Below are 19,814 nucleotides of genomic sequence, written 5' to 3' on the forward strand. Positions count from 1 at the left end.
ATTAGAAAACCGAGTACAATTTCTATTATTGAGTTATGTTATACTCTTCTCTTTTTGGCAATCCTTTCATCCCATTTATCACCTACTTCTTTTATAACATTATTACTATTAACATACTTCCTTCAATATCACTTCTAGGCAGAAAATGTAGGGACTATGCATCTGTGAGTCACCTATAATACTGCACTGGTTAATTTTCTTGTTGCTGGGATTGTATACCTTGTACCCATGACTTGAAGGAGGAAATGGTTGCTTTAGCTCATGGTTTCAGGGAATTCCCATCCATGGTAAGCTAGATCCAAGGCAGGAACATGATGGCAGAGAGGCCTAGCATAGAAATGCTATTCATCTCTTAGTGGTCAGGAAGCAGAGCAGAGAAATAATGCTAAAGAAGAAGGGGCCAGAGGCTAGATGTAGGTTCCAACGTTATGCCTTGACCTACCCAGACAGGTTCAGAAGTGTGTTTTATTAATCGACTGCATGATTCCTAAACCAATCAAATTGACAAACTTAACTACGGTTCACCTCTTGTCAACTTGAGAGTCATATAAATCTCCTTAAACCATACTTAACATCCAAATAAATAAGTTTAAAATTCCACTCATCATGACACAACTATCAATGAAAAATGCACTCATCCTTTCCAAGTGTCTCAAAGATTCCAGCATTTCTCTAATGTGTAAGTTATCATCTCCTCTAAGACTCAAGGCAAGCCCTTAGCTGTAAATTTCTGTAAAACTCCAAAAACAAATTACTTAATCATAAGATACAACAGCACAAGGTAAAACATTCCCATTCCAAAAGGGAAAAATTGGAATGGAAAACAATTGGACAAAATAAGATTGAAACTCAACAGGGCAAACATTTAGGCTCTGTATCTCCACATGTAGCATTGGTACAGATGGTGGTGAGAGTTGAGTTCCAAAGAACTTGGGGGATCCCAGCTTTATGACATCACTGGTTGCAGCCTACATATCTTCTGTCTTTGGCTGATTCCACTTTCAGCCTGAAGCATTCCTCAGCAGATGCACATTTCTGGCATTTCCAATTTCCTCCACTCTCCACTACACATTCAGTTCTGTCCCACAGATTTATCTATCATCTTCTTAGGGGCACATTGCCTGGCCCATCAGGACTTTTATCTGAAATCTGGATAGAATCCTCCATGACCCCAAAACTCCTGCATTCCAAAGTTCATTCATATCTGAGTAACTTGCATTATGTGAATGAAACTATTGTCCACTGCCCACTCACACAGCAGCCAGGCTCATTTGAACCATGACTCTAGTGGTCTTGGAATGCCTTGATGGTGGAATATGATGAAATGAATGCAGGGCAACCAAATCCCTAGGTGGCCCTTTTCAAGCTGGAGGTCCAAAGAGACTCTTCTCAAAGGCTTACACTTTTATACCCTTGAGTCTGTGGTGGTGATAATAGTGGCACAGGGGTTTTACTGACTCCTGAGATAACCTCAAGGCATCTTTCTTCTTGTCTTGTTTCAAAATTCCTGGTAATTTTTTAATAGCACTAATCTCTTCAACTGTAATAGTTGATACATTGTGTCTACTTGAGAGGTCTAGAAACTTAACTAACTCTGAAGTTCCACATCCTAGGACATGGAGGACATGCCCTAACTGCTGTAGGAAGCTGTTCATTGTGTCAACTTGAGAAGTTTAGAAGTTTAAGTGAATCAGCAAGGGGCCAGAGTCCTTACTTTGTAAACATCCTTAGCCTGTGCAAGAGTAAGGCATGGAGATGGTGTGAGTACTACATCCACCTGAGGGTGGGCAGCCTGTGTACAGTATAAGGGAGGAAAAGAGGCTTGCTCTACCCCTTTTGCTCTTGTTGCTTTTGCTGTCTTCTGCTGCCTTGAACTGTTGCCCTTGTGCCATTCCACCCTGCCTTGGAGCCGGCTGTTTGAGATCTGGAGCCTCCACAAACTGTGAGCAAAATAAACCTTTCTTCTTTTAATTCTAGTTGTCAAGTATTTTGTCCCAGCAACAAGAAAAAAGTAACCAAGACAGCAACCACAGCTTTAAACCAAAATCTTCTGTTTTTCAGATATTTTTGTTCTGCTTTTTGCTCTTTTTCCACTATAAATCTAGCTAAAAGCAGCTCTCAGTACCTATACCAAAGCCTGAAAGTCGAAACTTTCTTCACTAGATCAATTTGTTCATAGCTTTTAAATTCAAGATTCTGCAAGTCCCAGGACATGGACTCAATGTTGACAAATTCTTTGCCAGAATGTAACATGTATAACCTCTTGTTCATTTTCCAATATAGTTCCCATCTGAAATCTCATGGGCCTTTATTGCATACATTTCTATTGGCATTTTGGTCTTCTGACCTCTGACTAGCATCACACATCTGTCTATTTCAACATTTTAGGGCTTTTCTAAACCCATAACTACAAAATTTCTGAACTCCTCCCAAAATCAGTTCAAAGGCCACTGAATCACATGGTCAGGTGAAGTTACAGCAACAACCCCACTTCCCTGGTACCAATTTTCTGTAATTGTGAGGTTTCCTGTTTCTAGGAACAAATACCAACTCACAACTTAAAAGAGGAAATGGTTTATTTAGCTCATTATTTCAGGGGATTCGGTCCCCAGTCAGCTAGGTCAAAGACAAGAATGTCACGATGGAGGACTTGGTGCAGGAATATTGCCCACTTCATGGTAGCCAAGCACAGAAGGAAACAGTACCAGAAAGAAAGGGGCAAAGGACCAGATGTAGGCTCCAAGGCCATTCCTTCAAAATTCATACACACACATCCATAAATGTGCTTTTCTCATCTCCTAGGCAAATCTAAGCCAATTGAGTTGACAATTAAGCTTAACTGTCACAAATACTTAATATATCATCATACATACATCATAGTTCAGTTAAGTTTTTGAAAGGATATATAAAGATAGGAAAAAAATAAATCAATATTTACACAGTGGATGCAGTTCAGCAAAGGTGGTATTTGCACTTATGTCCATAGGCAGGCTGATTTTAGCAAGAAGCATGTGACCCTCACTTAAGTTGGCAACATTTCTTGAGCAAATTTCCATATAAAAGAAATGCCTTAAACATTCTCTTCTTTCTGGGTAGGAACAGACCCATGCACATCAACCTAGTTAGCACTTTTTAAAGATTACAAGATTTGTATCCTAATAAAACAATTTGGAGAGAATCTTCATAGTTCATCTCTTATTACTCCATGTGATTTCTGAGAGATTTTCTAGAAGTTTGGGATAAAACCTATAGAATATGGCAGCAAGGCACAAGTCAGCTTTTTTTGCATTCGAGACTCAACATTTTATTCAACTTTATGACCGAGAGGAAATCAGAGGCTTTACTGCCTCCTTCAATTTTATTTAGAAGAAATTGTTCTGGAGTCTCAGCAGGCTTCCAGGTGTGTCTGGTCTTACTCTCTCTTCCAAACATCAAGATTCTGCCAAGTGAAGTACAAACTCTTCAGAAATAAGTACAAAATGTTAACAGAGAAACCAACCTTTTCAAAATAATGGACTATTTAGCTATATAGCAGAGATTTATCTCTCCCTACAAAGCCAAATGCCTATCATGCCTTTCCAAATATGAGAAACAAGTCTTCACATTCTAAAATTATATATGTGATATATTGAGAGATACAAATATATAACTATATCTTACACTTTTAAGATATATATAGACCTATAGATATAGATACAGATATATATAGTCTACCAGTCTTTAGATTTATGATTGAAATAGCACTTGGAATAGTGCCTTGAACAAAGTGGGCATTTCATAGATATTTTCAAATGCATATTTAATGAACAAAGAAGTTTGATTCAAAAAGCCATTTTGTGGGATTTATTTTTGACTGGCAATAACACTGTTCCTTTTCTCTCCAGAAAGCATTACACTACTTTTTAAAGGCAGCAAAGGCTGGGAGTGCAAATGCCATGGCATTTATAGGAAAGGTACATGCTTCAAATTGATTTATATTTTTTATTTCTTAAAAATCTAAGAAATGAGGTGGGATGTAGATCAATGTTACAGCGCTAGCCTGGTGTGCACAAGGGCATAAGTTTAATCCTCAGGATAGGAAAAAAGAAAGAAGAAGTGGGGGGAGAGAGAGGAGAGAAGCAGAGAAGGAAGGAGAAGGGAGGGAGAAAGGAAGAAACAAAGGGAAAAAGGAACAAAAGGAAGAGGGAAGGAAAAAAGGAAGGGAAGAAGGAGGAAGGAAAGGAAATGAACAGCACCAGTTAACTGAATTCAGGGTGACAAGACTGGAGATCTCTTTCATGGAAGCAACCGGAGAGGCATTTGTCTGCCACTGAGGGTAGTATTCTTGATTTAACAGGTCAGGAAGGAACACCACACAACATGCATTACTGTGAGGCATCAAAAACAGCCTTAAAAAAGCACTGCACAGGCTCCTCTGGTGTGTGTCGACGAGCCCCGAGCTCCCCCACAGTCTCCACAGCTAACAGGAGAGCCAGGTGCACTGACAACTGGTACAGTCCCCAGGCCAGTCAGGTGCCTCTTTCCTGTACCCAGGAATGAGAACCAGCTCTAAGGTTGACCAAGGTCCACCCTTACACCACTTTTGATAGGAAGTCCCCTGTGACTGCTGAGCAGCCTTGTAGAAGATTCCTCCAGCGAAGGATGCTCTTTCTCCTGTAAAGACCACTGCCTGCCCACTTCCTGCTGAGGTCCATGACTCCCTGGAGCCAGTGCATTCCAGCAACCATGACGTTTAGTGCCTTGCTTCTGGAAGTGCCACAAATAGTAATTTAGATTCAAGAAACAGGAGAAAACCCAAATATGGTCCACTTCTTTGTCCATCTGCAAGTCAGTTCAGAATATACGTATATTTCATCGTTAGCTGTTTTTGGTTTTTTGAGATAAAAGTCAAATAACTTAAAATTTACTATTTTTAAATGTATACTTTTGGCATTTATTGTTTATTACATCTACAGTGGTGTGCATCTACAATGGTTCTATTTAGCTTTAGAATACTTCCATCTGCCCCAGATTTTTCTGTTTTTCACACTCCCCTTTCATCATTTTTTCTAGATGTACTTGGAGGGGAATGCTGCTGCACCACAAAATAACGCTACTGCCTTCAAATACTTTTCCATGGCAGCCAATAAGGTATGACCTCAACCCACTACTATGAACACATAAAAATAATTGGCTTTTACATGCAGATTCAAAGTCCCAAGCCTAAATAATGGACCTAGAAGGATTTCTATGTCATAGAGAAATACAGGATCTTTGACAATAAACCACAGAGTTAAAAGGGAGGGAGATGTGATCACGTGTTCCTGATAAAGAAAGAAGGGCAGTGATGTGTGTTGCCCTAGCAGAGCCAGCAGGAGGCCAGGCAGCAACTCAGTTTGCCTCTCTCCTGTGCAGTGGTGGAAGCCATATAGCTTAGGAACAGGAAACAAAAGAGAAGAATGGAAAACTAATGGCAATCAGCTCAGGACAAAGACCACAAAGAAATGTCTGGTTTTCTCCAGTCATATCTGAGTTCCACTTGGCCCAGGCAGGAGGTAAGGCAGTTGGCCAAGGCAAGGGGATTAAAAACAAGGTCCTGGGGACAGAATCCCGGGATTAAATGCCAGCTCTACAATCACCTGCCTACCTGACATGGATACTTAGCCTTTCTGTGCCTCATTTTCTCCATCTATCAAGTGAGAATATAAGATTTGGCTATGATGTTGCCTGGATTTAAGGTGGACTGAGCATCAAAACAGATGCAAGGCAGAAAGGGTTGAAACTATGAGTGAGTACAGAAATGGTGTAAGAGTCAGCCCTCCATACCCAAGGCTCTACCTCCATGGGTTCAACCAACTATGAATCAAAAAGTTTAATAAAACAGTACATCTGTACTGAACACCTGCCGACTTTTTCTTGTCTTTATTTCCTAAATGATTGCATATAACAACTATTTATACAGCCTTTATATTGACAGATTGTTTCAAGAATAAAGAAATGCCCCAAACATTGTGGCATACACCTGTAATTCCAGCACTTGGCAGGCTGAGGCAGGAGAATCGTTGCAAGTTCAAGACCAGCCTGGGCTACAAAGTGAGCTCAAGGCCAACCTGAACCACATAGTGAAACTCTGTCTCAAAAAGACAAAAAAATAAAATAATACAGGAAAATATGTGTAGATGACATACAAATACAATGTAATATTATATAAGGGACTTGAACATTTGAGAATTTGGTTATGTGAGGAGTGCTGGCCATGGCCCCTTATATACCCTGTTAAAATCTTTTCCCTGTGTTAAAATATTTTCCTTTGAGGCTGGTATCAGATAAAATGTAATAAACTACTCTGAACCCTTTTAATGCCTAAACAACATTCTCATCCCAACATCTCATCAACTAGGTTTTGGCAGCTGGCCTTGATATGTTTTCTATCCCCAAGAATAGGGAAGCATTTTGTTCTCTTAGAATTTTGGAGTTCAACACTTGTAGTAAAAATGTTTTCAAATTGAGGAATATTTTCATCTGTTCTTAGTTTTTAGAAGCCTACATGCTATTTAGAAGCCTGTTTATAAACGAGTGGAACCTCAGAGTTGCTCTTGTGATATAAATTACTGGGAAGGCTAATACTGCCTCCCCCTGTAATTGATGCAAAACTATTGCTCAGCAAAAAAATTATTTGGAGTTCCAATAGAGTAGGAGAACCAAGAAGAACAGACCAAAAAAAGAGGTATCTAAGAAAATCTCTTCTAATCTGGCAAATAATGTTGATTTGTCAGTCCAAAAGAATGTCAGAAGTTGGGTGTCAGAAATACTCAGGCCTTAGTAACTAGCATTGATCTGGGTTATACGTGTTCTAAATCTGAGCTTACTATTTTAACAAAGGAAATCTAAAATTGTACTTAATTATTTTGAATGGCATGAGGCAGGCATAGACATAGACTCCTGCTTTTCAATTTTGTGTGACATTTATTCCAGTATCAGGATACAAAATTACCAATTTTATAACCTCTTTTGTCTTATTACTTACAAACTTTTTTTTTTTTTGGTACCGGGAATTGAACTTAGGACCTTGGACTCACCACGCAGGTGCTTATGCTACTGAGTTATATCCCCAGACCCCTTATTACTTACAAACATTTAAGTAAAAAAAAAAGTCTATGTAAAAAAAATGTATGTAAAACCAAAATATTTGTGTAATATTGAGCCCATCTTAGATCATATTCCTCTGGTTCTCTATCTCACAGCTCTGAACACATCAGACCCAATCCTTTTCCCACACATTTGTTATATCTTCAAGAGTCCCACAGTTGAAACTCTCTACTCAGCACCAGAGTAAAGCTCAGTCTTATGTCCTCTTTCCCCACAAAGCCACCCTACCGGCTTTGGGTAACATAGTGGCTTCCTTCTAAATTTGCCATATTCACTATTCCACAGCCTTCTGCTTTCTGACTTTATTCCTACTGTCTGGTCCCAAGTTTCCTCATTTCAAGGAGGACAAGTTCCTAGTCAACAGTTGAGCTCATTTAAATATTTGGCAAATAAGTACTGCTCTCAGACTTCCATCAGCCTAAGGAAGACCATTAAGCCTTAGAGTGGAAGCTACACACTGGGGGCTTCCTAAACATATGTTGTATTTGGCTCAGAAAACTTCACAGCAAGATGTGAACATTCAGATCTTTTCTTGGTTCTTTGGTGTGACGACTGGGTGTTTCATGCCACAGTGTAAAACTTCACATGGGGAAAAAATGTGCATTCTGCTTTTCTTGGAAAATGGCAAAAGCTGACCACATAGGACTGTCATTCACATGGCAACAAGTGGCTGGAGTTGGAAGCTCTGCTGTGTTTAGACAGGATAGGTGCACTCTGGTTTGTCTTGGCCTCTACCTCTTTCTCCATCTCTGGACCTATATTACTGGCCTGGCTTCTGGAGTTACATGAAAGTGAACAGGTATTCTGGGTTTTCAACTGTTGATGACCACTCCAATGAGCTTCTGGTTTCCCAGGGACTTTCTCACAAAAGGAAAACAATTTGTCCCAGCTAGTCTAATGTCCTTACAGTTCTGTTCCTTTCCTAGCCTCAACCAAGTGATTGTGTGCCCTACTTCATTTTAAGATTTAGCACATTTGACATGGCTTGAAGAAATCTGACCACCCTTTAATGTGGCTCAGAGCCCACTTGTTTGCTGGCTCATTCACCATTCACCTCTCTTACTTCAGCTCGAGGCCTATTATGGAATCATACACAAAGCAAACACTAAATGAGTGCGGACTGAAAGAATCAAGCAAAGATTTGACTTTCATTTCCCTTTCCCTTTTCTTGTCACAGGGGACTATAAGTGTGGAATGATAAACTAGAGAGGATCAAAATAATCTGTCAACTGCCTGATTAACCTGCCTGATTAGGGTCATTTCAAATATTGTAAATGCTTTTGAAGTAATTTTCCTTATCATGAATTCTCTGGGACTTGACTGGGATTTTAAAATTCTTCTAGGGCAATGCCATTGGTCTTCATGGACTTGGTCTCCTTTATTTTTACGGAAAAGGAGTTCCAGTGGTAAGTCAAATAATTTTATTAGCTTTTCAACATGCTTCTGGCAATTTATAGGATAAAATTCATGATTGTTCATTAATTTGTAGGAATGAGTCTCTATTACCTGATTGGCCAAACTATTATATCTGATAATAGAGAATAAAATAATTCAGTAAAACCTTTGTTTGCCACAGAGATATAAAAGAACAAGCTTGGTGACAAGAATGGCAGCTCTAATAATATCTTAGAATCATAGATTCTAAATAGCCTTGGAAATAGCTGTCTCTTGAAGATTATTTTGATAGAGAAATTTATCTGCTTTATCTGTCTTTCAAATGACCTTTTCTCGATATTTAACAAAACTTGTCAATGTACAAAACTATATAATTCACAAAAAAATAATTCTTTCCTAGTAGTATCTTACATAATAAAATAAAACATTATATGTCTGATACTATTCTAATTAGCCTAACTCACATAAAGCACTGATTGTACTCTAAAAAAAAACATAAAAGGCAATTGTTACCATGCAGTTATGCATATAGCTATGAATAAGAGTGTAATTATCTTCCAGAATTATGCTGAAGCACTTAAGTACTTTCAGAAAGCTGCAGAGAAAGGATGGCCCAATGCACAGTTCCAGCTCGGCTTCATGTACTACTGTAGGTACTACAGCTATGTCTGCTTTATTTAGAATGATGTGCATCTTAGTAAACCTGCCTCTCTTATAACAAAAATTAAAGGTAACATGAATGGTTTAAAAAATAATATTCAGGCAACAGTTCAATCAAACTCAAGGAAGACTAAAAGAAAGAACATCGGTTGGGGAGGTGGCAAGGAAATATAGATTCGGGAAGTTCATCTTCAATGTTGTTAAGTTTGAGGTTCTTGTGATAGCCAGCACATATATCTAGAAACAAGCATGGGGCTGGGGATTTAGCTCAGCGGCATAAGCGCCTGCCTTGCAAGCAGGCAGTCGCGAGTTCAATCCCCGGTACCGATAAAAATGAAAAAGACAAAAAAAAAAAAAAAAAAAAAAAAAAAAAAAAAAAAAAAAGAAACAAGCATGCAACTCTGAAGAAATGTCAAAATTAGAGAGAAATATTTTGAAGATATCACCCTACAGGTGTGAGTGAAAGGTAGCTGAGATTAAAAAAAAAAGAGTGAGGAAAAGAAGAAATGGCAATGGTCAGAATTCTGGCGCCCTTCTGTACCATTCTGCAAGGATAGGGAGAGGGAAACAGCACCAAGAAGAACCACAAATGCATGGCCAGAGGAACAGAGAAAAACTGATATAAAAGGGAGTTAAAGGGAAGAACTTTCCAGAAAGAATAAATTAATGAATAGCAGCCCTGGGAGGTACAGAGAGAAGTCTTATTTGAAGAAAAAGAAGTAGGAGGATGAGTTAGAAAAAAAAGAGACTTGGCAATACCGATAATGTTGATTGATATTACTGGACTGGTGGGGGTGGAAGTCAGGTGACAATGAGTTAGTGTGTGAATGGAAGGTGAGGAAGTAGAGAGTGAAAATATCCCTACGAGAGCTGTAATCTCAGCCCCCCTAGAGGTTAAGGCAGGAGGACACACGTTCAGACCCACACTTGGCAACTTAGAAAAACTCTGTCTCAAGAAGACATGGGAATGAAGCTCAATGCAATGGCCTAACTTCAATCCTTAGTACCAAAAAAAAAAAAAAATCTTGCAAGAAGTGTGCCTTGGTTTTAGACAATGAAAGGCTCAGACATAATTATAATTGAAGAAATGAAATCCTAGGAAAAAACCAATGGTATTAGGATCCAGGTTGGTGGAGGCCTCTTTCACCTTGACAGAGAAGTGGAATTTCTCATCCTTAAAGATTGAAACGAGGAAGGCACAGACATGACGTAAATATGGGGAGGGAAGGAGAGGCAAGTGAGGAAAGTTTTCTCCCACGTAGGAGGTAAAGTATTGCCTCGTGGAAAAGAGGCAGAGAGGTTGGATAGAAGGTTTTCAGACGCCATAAAGGTTTGTTATAAACCCTAGAGGTACCAAGAAAGGAGGTGGTGAGAACAAGGACCAGGAGATCTGCACATAGCCCCACCAAGCCCTTCAAGTCATGGAGGAACCAGGACAGTGATGACCAAGGAGGTCAAATCTGACCAGGAGGTCATCTGGCATCTTCCATGGTAACTCAGCAGGAGGCCTGCCTTTTTATGTGAAATAGAGGCTTTGTTCCTAGTTCATTCCAAGTCCTCAGCTTAAAATTTGTCTGATTTTCCAAGCTTCTAGAATGAGTAATAACAACGATACATTAAATTTTGTATGTTTGAATTCATTTAACCCACTCAACATGTATGGGAGTATCCCACAGTTTACAGATGAGCAAACTGAGCTATAGTGAATTCAGAGATCTTATCAAAGACCACATGGGTAGTGGATGTGGGATTAAATTTTAGAAATCTACTTTCAGAGCTTTTGTTTTTAATTGCTACATGGCACTGCCCATAAAGGTCATGAAATGTTAGAGCTACAATGGAATTTAAAGACCTTCTAGGGTTAGCTCCTTCTGTTTGCATGTAAAATATCTAGATGTACTCAACTCAAAAAATAGAGTGACTGCCAGGACAAGAATTACTTGTTGCTGGAAATCTGCTGATTCTCTGCCCCCTCCCAGTTGCCTCTCTTTTCTCTAAGTCTGAGTTGGATTAGACCTTTCTGGAGCTGGGAATTACTACTCCAGGCTCTATTACCATGTCTGTAAGAGCTATACTGGTGTCCTGGCATGAAAGGATGACAAGGATGATGAAAAGATCATGGTGCAGCTTCTTCACTTGGTCTCTGTTTCATTAGTTCACATTACACTATATTAAGATGCTCCAATGAGACTAAATAGATCTTTGTTTTCCAAATGGGCCAAGATCTTATATTTTCATATTCTTATTTATAATCAAACTCTCTACCCACCCACTCCTAAATAGTAGATTTAAAGGAATTTGACCTTTGGTCAAGTGTTCTCTACCTATTTAAGCTAACAAGCATCACTATGACTATTATGTATACCGACAGATTATAATGCATAATGAAAAATAAATAAAAGAGTGGTATCTTAAAGCAACTTAATTTTTCAGCTGGCTCTGGAGTTTGGAAGGATTATAAAATTGCCTTCAAATATTTTTACTTGGCATCTCAGAGTGGGCAGCCCCTTGCCATTTATTATCTGGCCGAGATGTATGCAACAGGAACAGGGGTGTTAAGATCATGCACAACTGCTGTGAAGGTAAATACTGAGCTGTTTTTAAATTCCTTTTCATTTGACACACAGAGGAGGTGATACTGTCCTTAAATTGTTGGGCATGTGGGTTTACGGGTTGTACCTGTTTTCTTCTCATTGACAACTAAAACACTGATGTTTGCCAGAGAGAAGAAACAGTGATGTGACTCAGACTGGGGAAAGGCAAAAGTGAAATGATCCCTCCTCCTTTGCATTTGGTTTTTCAGAGATTGCCTTAGAATTCAGTTAAGGAGCTGTGTTTCAGATCACTAGTGCAATTTGGTACTTCTAGTGGGACTGGGAATTACTACTCAGAAAACGAAAGGCTGGATTTAGCCTAGAAAATATAACCCAAAAAGCAGGGACCATAGGTTTTGGATGATTTAAAAGTCAATTGTGAAAGTGAGTTCTTTCAACTTGAACCAGTAATGTATTTTCAAGAGAATGCTTTTAGGACTTTAATGCCCTTCATTGATTTATTAAATATGTCTGCTATACCAATACAAATATCTCCATGTTGCAATCTGGTCCCTCAAATTCATTTCAAAAGCTGCCAGCTAATAATCTATTTTTAGATTTGTTCCTTTGCCAACTTCCTAATGAATTATGTATGGCTAACCTCTTTTGGTTACATAAGGGCTATTCAGCTAAGTTGACATTTGTCCCCACGGATATGTGCACTCCTTCCTTGCGGTTGTGTCACCTGTACCCGCAGGCACTGGCTTTCCTTCATTCTCTCCTTTCCACATCAGCTGTGGCCTTGTACCTTGCCCACACAAAGCAGCAGTGTCCAGAAAGGTCCTTGGAAGAAACTCCCAAAATTGATGATACATTCTTGTCTTGCCAAATAGCCCCCAAGCCAAGAAAATTTTTGATACAAATTTAAAATAAGCCTGAGGAAGTTTAACTCAAGACAAATAAAAATAAAATAAACACTTGTAATCTTTGTGCCTATAAAATATATCAATTCTTCACTCTAAATAATTACCAAAAACCATGCATGTTAAACCTCAAATTCTTGCCTGACCAGCCAGCAGGCGCTGAAGACTGATTTATCGATCAATTGTCTGGAATGAAGTATATTGATTAACTAGTCTACTTGATCTCTTCCCATATGCAGCTCTATAAAGGTGTCTGTGAGCTGGGCCACTGGGCTGAGAGATTCCTGACAGCTTACTTTGCATATAAGGATGGTGATATAGATTCGTCTCTTGTTCAGTATGCACTGCTTGCAGAAATGGGGTATGAAGTAGCTCAAAGCAATTCAGCCTTCATTTTGGAATCTAGTAAGATAAGTTAAAATTCTCTGAAATTCTCCAAACATGCATATATTACTTTACTATAGAGACATTTTAAATTTTCTTAATACATGTTTATTTATTTTTTTTTTTTTAGAAAAGGCTAACATTCTAGAAAAAGAGAAGATGTATCCAATGGCACTACTCTTATGGAATCGAGCTGCTGTTCAAGGTATAAAACCTAGATAAAAATAAGTGTGTACCTGATCTCTGTCCATTTTTATTCATCTGATTTATTCAGCTGTGTTCTTGAGTGCATAAGCAGAAAGGTACAGAATATCAAGTAAGTGGGCACTTCACAGGTCATTTTCAGGAATTTTTTTCATTATTCTCAAAGTCCCTTTGTTTAGCAAACCCGAGGAATTTTTCTATAGCTCTGTCTCCATGGCACCAGAACAGTTTGTTTGAAACATGTAATTTTATACAAGAAACCACTTTTCTCCGTCTAGCTTCAATCGTTCATTTGTTATCTACTAAAATAATCAGAGATCTGACCTATTTGTCTATAAGTTTATAAGCAAAACTAATTATATATCAAGGACTCATTTGGCTACCAAAATATCGTATAGATAATTACTAAAAATTCCAGATCTTTACTATAACCATTAATATGTTAAAGCAAAACAAAGCAGAGATGAATGGGAAGATCCTCTCCTCTTACCTGGAGATCTCATGTCCCTCCTGTTTATTGGTTTCACAAGTGATAAAGAATATCAAATACCGTTTAGGAATAGCACTAGCAGGTAGAATTTGTGTCACCATGTATCCTCCATTTTTTTCTCCTAAAATTACATTATTAAGAGCAAAGAGATACTGTGAAGCTGTCAGAATTGGCATTTGGATATGTGAGGAACTCTTTCAATAAGAGAGCAATTTTGCTTCTATTAAGTTTCTTAAAATCATCTCATGGTAAAGCCAAATCATCTCATTTATAGGAAGTGAATAGGATAAAAAATGATTCTTAGCTGATGTTAGTATGAGGCAAAAGAAAAAGTCACAGTGATGCCTTCTCAGAGCTGGTTGAGCTGGGAGCACAGCAGTAAGCCATCAATGCAATTTTAGTGAGAAATTCCCTTTTAAAAAGTCAGTGTCTTCTAAAATGCAATAAAGACCTTATTTGGCGTGGGATAACAACTCTGGCAATCTCTCAACCATGGCAAATCTGCTCAGTTGTAATAAATACAGTTTATGCAAAGCCATAAAATGGTGTGGAAATTGGACCAAGGAAAAGAAACACTGAAAATGAGAGGATATTAATATTAAACAGAATCACCCAATATGAAAAAGTCAACTGTTAAAAATAATTATGTGTCACAAGAAAAATCAGGGATAAATATCCCCAAAGATGCAGTGCTGAGTGGTTCAGTTGAGGTTGGAATGTTAATAATGAAATTTTCCTATTAGTCACTAGTTATGCCTCTTCTAGCAGTTGTTTCATGTGAAGAAGGCGGCAGTCAAGACTCAATAACTACCCTATAAATGTGAAATTAAAGTGGGAATCTTGCTACTGTTGAGTGATCCCCAGGAGCCTGTCAGGACTCCACAGGTCCCCAGTGCACCCCCTTCTTTAGGGTGGAGCTGAATCCTCAGAATCCAGCTTGTTCACTGCCTTCCATTCTCAGAGACTGTAGTGACCTTACTTCCAGCTAGTAACACTTGAATGAGCTCAGAAGTGTCCTATCCCTTTGTAGGGTCTGGCCCAGCCAGAGCCTTGGGGTCAAAGGAAGGTAGCTTTTGGACAAACTTAGAGATGGAGCAGGCTTTTCTCTTTAGGGCTCTATGGGTCTCTCCAGATCTGTCCATGGCTCTTGCCTGGGTGCCATTCCTGTAAGCCTCCCAGTTACCTATACATTTTGAAGCAAACCCTGATAACTAATGTCATTGTTAGCTTAAGAATTTTATAATACTAGCCCTATTCAGATAAAACTGGGTGGTTCATGATATTACTTCTTTTAAAGGTATCTACATTTTAATAGGAGATTTTAGAAGATTAAAGAAACTTTGTTAAGCAAAGGAATATGTTTCAAAGGATTTAGACACTTAACCAGAGCAAATTCGGAAGGAATTTTTGAAGGAGTCTTATATCACTTAATAATGCACAATAAACCATACTATACAGGCTACTCCTTTTTTATCTAAATAAGCCTAAACTATGTCATGTATTGATCACACTGACAGAGATATCCCAGATGTATTTCCCTTCATCTTTTCTTTTCTTTTTTTTTTTTTTTTTCCTGTCTTTTTCGGTACCGGGGATCGAACTCACAACTGACTGCTTGCAAGGCAGGCACTTATGCTGCTGAGATAAATCCCCAGCCCCCCTCCCTTCATCTTTTCAATCAACATTTTTACAGGAATAAAAGATGAACCCACTCCCCGCTTAGGAGTCATCCCTAAGTGGCCTTCAAAAAACTGATGTCATATATCTTTAAAAGTCATATGACATTTTATTCTTGACATATACATATGTTTTGCAACATAATATTTGAAATTCACCTCTGACTAAAACATTTTTTCTAAAAAAAGTTTCTCACCATGTCTACCCATTCATTCCCTAAATATTTATTAAGTACCATTCTAGGTCCTGTGACAATATTAAGGAGGAGGAGTTTTGTATTTCCTGCCCTCATGGAGTCAATACCTTGAGACAGAAAGAAAATAAACTAGGAAACAAGGAAGACCACAGTGATATGTGCTGTAAAGGCAGTAAAGCGTGGAGACAGGATTAATAACTAGGAATGCTGGGGAACGAGGGCGTACATAGACAGGGGAGACAGAAAGAACCTCCAGTGCAGAAGCGCATTTGTGCTAAGACTGGGGAAACAGACTGCATGAAGAACTGGAGGAGTTCCAAACATGCCAGGCAGAAGGACCTTGCAGGATATGAATGCAGGGATCCTGTTCAGGGATCCAGAGGCAAGAAGGAGTTTGGTATGTCAAAGGAGAATAAAGAAGGCCAGGAGTGTTGAGCAGAGAAAGTGATGTAGTAAGCTTAGTCAGGCAGTCAGAGGAGGTGGCCAGGCGGGACTTACAGGTCAGACGAAGAGTCAGATTTATTCCATATGCAAAGCAAAACCATTGAAGGATTTTACACAGGGAAATAACATCATTATACTTCACATTTTAAAAAGATGACCCTGAATCTTGTGTGGAGAATGAACTGAAAGGCAGAGATAGAAGAATATTTTGAAGGCTGTTGTAGTAAGCTAGGCTTAATGAAATGGAGATGTCAAGAGAGAAGTGTGTTTTGGGGGTAGAATCAACAGGATATGATGATAATTGGATGATGGAAATGAGAGAAAAAGAAAAACTACAAATACTTTCTCTAGACTTAAAGTCTGAACCGTGGTGCTACTCCTACTGAAATAAGACACTAATGATTTTATTTGGAGGAGGGGGCATAAGGTGTTACAAAATCTCAACTGGACATTTTAAATTTGATATCTAAACAATTGAGAAGGCAATTATGAACATCTGGGTGAGATATTACTATAGTTATAAATGTAAAAATATTTAACATAGAGAAAGCCACAAGATTAGATAAGGTCACCTGCTGAAGAAGCTGAGATAAAGGAGTGAGAGAGGGAGAGAAAGCAAAGAAGAGGGAAAATGAGTTCGGAATAAGCCCTGGGCAGGCCAGCATTAGAAATTGGGGAGAGGAGGAGACAGGCAACAAGAATTCAGGAACGAGACAGAAAAAAGAGGTCTGTGGGGCAGTGGAATCAAGAGAATGCCACGTTGCATATGGCAAGAAAGGCAAGTGCTTGAGCAGATGGGTCCAGAGACACCTGTGCTGCCTGGGGCTCTGGGAAAACGAGGACAAAGATGTGGCCAATAGATTTGGTTGCCTGGAGCCGACCAGCTGCCTTAAACTAGCACTTCCATGGGGGAAAGATCACAGCCAGATTCAAGTGGGTTGACGCGTACCTGGGAGGTGAAGCTCTGGAGATAGTGGGTGTAAAGCACACTTCTGAAAATGTTGAGTGTACAGAGAAACAGAGAAGTGGGGCAGTAGCTAGAAGGAAACACTGTGTGATAAAGAGAGGGCTGGTTTTATTCATCAGCAATACAGAGCCCCTGTGAATGGCTGATGGGACCTATCTGGGGCAGAGGGACAGAGTTTCAGTTCAGGAGAATAGAACTTCAGAAATGAAGTCTGAAGTAGGCCTAATGTATCTGAGTGCTTGGGTGTTATCCCAGCCCAGAAAAAAAGAAAAAGAAAAGAGAGAAAAAGAAAATAAAAAGGAAGGGAGAGAGGGAAGAAGAAAGGGAAAACTGAGAATGATGCTGATGGGATTCAGTTTCCCTAGAGTTTATCTACCTCCAAAAAATGAATTTAAAGGGTAAAATTATTTATTGTTTCTTAAGAACATTTATATTATCATACAAAGAAGACAACTAACTAGCATTGAGTGCATTCCATAGAGTATATCTAATCCTGATTCCAATATTCTGAGTGAGAATTGCATATATTTTACATAATACGTAATTTGTATGTATATATATACTTCAGGATTATTAGACTTTCTGGAAACTACACATGGGATCACTGGACTTATTTTTTTTTCTTTCTACTATTTCTACCAGGTAATGCATTTGCTAGAGTAAAAATTGGAGATTACCATTACTATGGCTATGGGACTAAGAAAAATTATCAAACCGCAGCCATGCACTACAGCATTGCAGTCAACAAATATCACAACGCACAAGCCATGTTCAATCTGGCCTATATGTATGAACACGGCCTAGGTATTGTAAAGGTAATTGCATTCATTCAAACCTAGTAGAGAGGGCTATGTGGGAAGGGAAAATTTATAAATGTTCTTAAATTCATTGATGTCATCAATGGAGAGGGAGGAAGGGAAAGATGTAGAGTTTGCTGAGTTCTTTCCATACTCCAACACATATTATTTAACCATAATAGGAATTCTGTGAGGGTTATACTATTTTATTCATTTGTTCCAAGGAAATAATTATTGAGAAGAAAAGCCATCTAGCCCAATTTGATTCACGTGTTTCTTCTTTTTCTAGTACATATTTTTTCCTCTATTTTTTTCCATTGAAATTTTCACTGATCCTCAAGCTTTCAGTAACAAAAACAAAATGAAATGATTCTAATGCTGGAGACCAAAGCCATTGATCCACAAATGTCTAATGAATTGTGCACACATTGTGTCCATACACAGTACTGGACACTCCAGAAAGGTCTGAGAGAATGGACCTAGTCTTCTATTTATGATTACATTTGCTTTGAGGCATTATGAAAAGAGTTATCACTACAATGTGCTTGCTAGTGGGCAAAACATTTGTAAATATTCCCTTCCCACCCAGCCCTTAGCCAGTATAACCAGGTAGAAGACAGCACTGGGTCTCCAGTCAGCCCGGTGTTGGATTAGGTGTTATGTGCACTATGACTCTTAAATCACAGCCACTTGATGAAGTTAACCCTATAATTCTCCTCGATGTGTGCATCAGGAAACCATAGTGCAAGAGGTTAAGTTGCTTGGCCGAGCTTGCAAAGCTCATCAGTGGTAGAACCAGAATTTTGGTTCAGGCCTATCTGATCTTAAGCAGATGAGGCTATACTGAGTCATTCTGAGTGCTCAAACATGTGTTTCTCTTTTCTGTTTATATTCCTGGCTGCATTTCTAGAGCTGAATAGTATGGAGATTATCGGCTTCTTAATGCTCTCTTCTTCCTACCAGTTGTGCTAGTAATTGAGAATTACTGGTAGGAAATTATCTACTTGAGAACTGATGAAAAATGTGCACAGGTAGCAAAAGGCTTCTTATTGAGGTACCTATCAACCAGCAGTACAGATCCCTGCTGTCTTGTCCTCCTACCTTTTGGCCGATCATTTTTCATCAGCTTTGTTACCTTATGCAGTGGAAAGTATGTTAAATTGAAATTCAGCTCATTGTCCCATTCCTAGCAGGTATGAACTATCCGTGTTTGTAAAACTCGAGGAAGCCTGGACCAAACCAAGTAGCTACACTGAGTGATTCTTTCAGTGTTACTTGGTGACTCGCTCTTCCCCACTGTCATCCACACCACTAAAACAAGGTTAATAATACCTAGTCTGCCCCCAGCTCCAAGGTAACATGAATAAACCTGTGTGAAAGGGCTTTGTAGTTCAACAGGGTATGGAATGACTGTCATTTAAATCAGAAGGAAATTAGAGCAACTGAAAAATTGTCTTCAATAAGATAAAAGCTTTTACTAATCACTCCCTATGCAAAATATGATAACCTGCAAGGAAAATCATTTGTAGAAAGGACACAAACAACCACAGTCCATGTTAATTCAAATTAGCTCTCCCACCTGCGTGATTCAAAAAAACAGTGACATTCTCACCACAGTGAGGTCATTTTGCCCTGAGTCGCCAAGGGCAGGAAGGGACATCCTCTCAGAACACTGGGCAAATGGTGAAAGAGGGGACTCTGTCCTGTCAGAGGCTCTGGATTTCCTGCTTAATGTCACCTCTCTGCTAGACACTTTATTCACAGTATCAAATAGCAGCTGTCAAGGCTTCCATTTCATACATTCAGAAGAAAAATCTTTGAAGTTTCCCTCTGGCCATTTTTTATTCTGTTCTGCTAGGGTTCCTGTTAAATCATGGGTAGTTCACTTTGATCAGTCTTCTTGGTCAAAATTTTTTTTTCCTACAGAAAGTCTCTACATTAAAAAAAACAGAGGCTGCTCTTAATCTCAGATATGGATATTAGCATTTCAGATTAAGCTAATGAAGGACTATTGT

At 38.9% G+C, this 19,814-nt stretch overlaps 1 protein-coding gene across 1 annotated transcript in view; it reads left to right on the top strand.

The window, feature by feature from the left end:
• LOC100728453 (SEL1L2 adaptor subunit of SYVN1 ubiquitin ligase) overlaps positions 1-19,814 on the top strand; it is a 46,199-nt gene that overhangs the window by 19,147 nt on the left and 7,238 nt on the right. The window contains exons 7-14 of the mRNA XM_003476386.3: positions 3,885-3,953; positions 5,053-5,130; positions 8,472-8,534; positions 9,085-9,172; positions 11,617-11,765; positions 12,880-13,045; positions 13,155-13,229; positions 17,645-17,817. Of these exons, the coding sequence (XP_003476434.3) occupies positions 3,885-3,953; positions 5,053-5,130; positions 8,472-8,534; positions 9,085-9,172; positions 11,617-11,765; positions 12,880-13,045; positions 13,155-13,229; positions 17,645-17,817 (861 nt within the window). The remainder of the gene's footprint in view (positions 1-3,884; positions 3,954-5,052; positions 5,131-8,471; positions 8,535-9,084; positions 9,173-11,616; positions 11,766-12,879; positions 13,046-13,154; positions 13,230-17,644; positions 17,818-19,814) is intronic.

This window comes from Cavia porcellus, unplaced genomic scaffold (assembly GCF_034190915.1).
Source record: "Cavia porcellus strain 051 isolate PalLab524CR breed Dunkin Hartley unplaced genomic scaffold, mCavPor4.1 scaffold_5, whole genome shotgun sequence".
Lineage (NCBI taxonomy): Eukaryota > Metazoa > Chordata > Mammalia > Rodentia > Caviidae > Cavia > Cavia porcellus.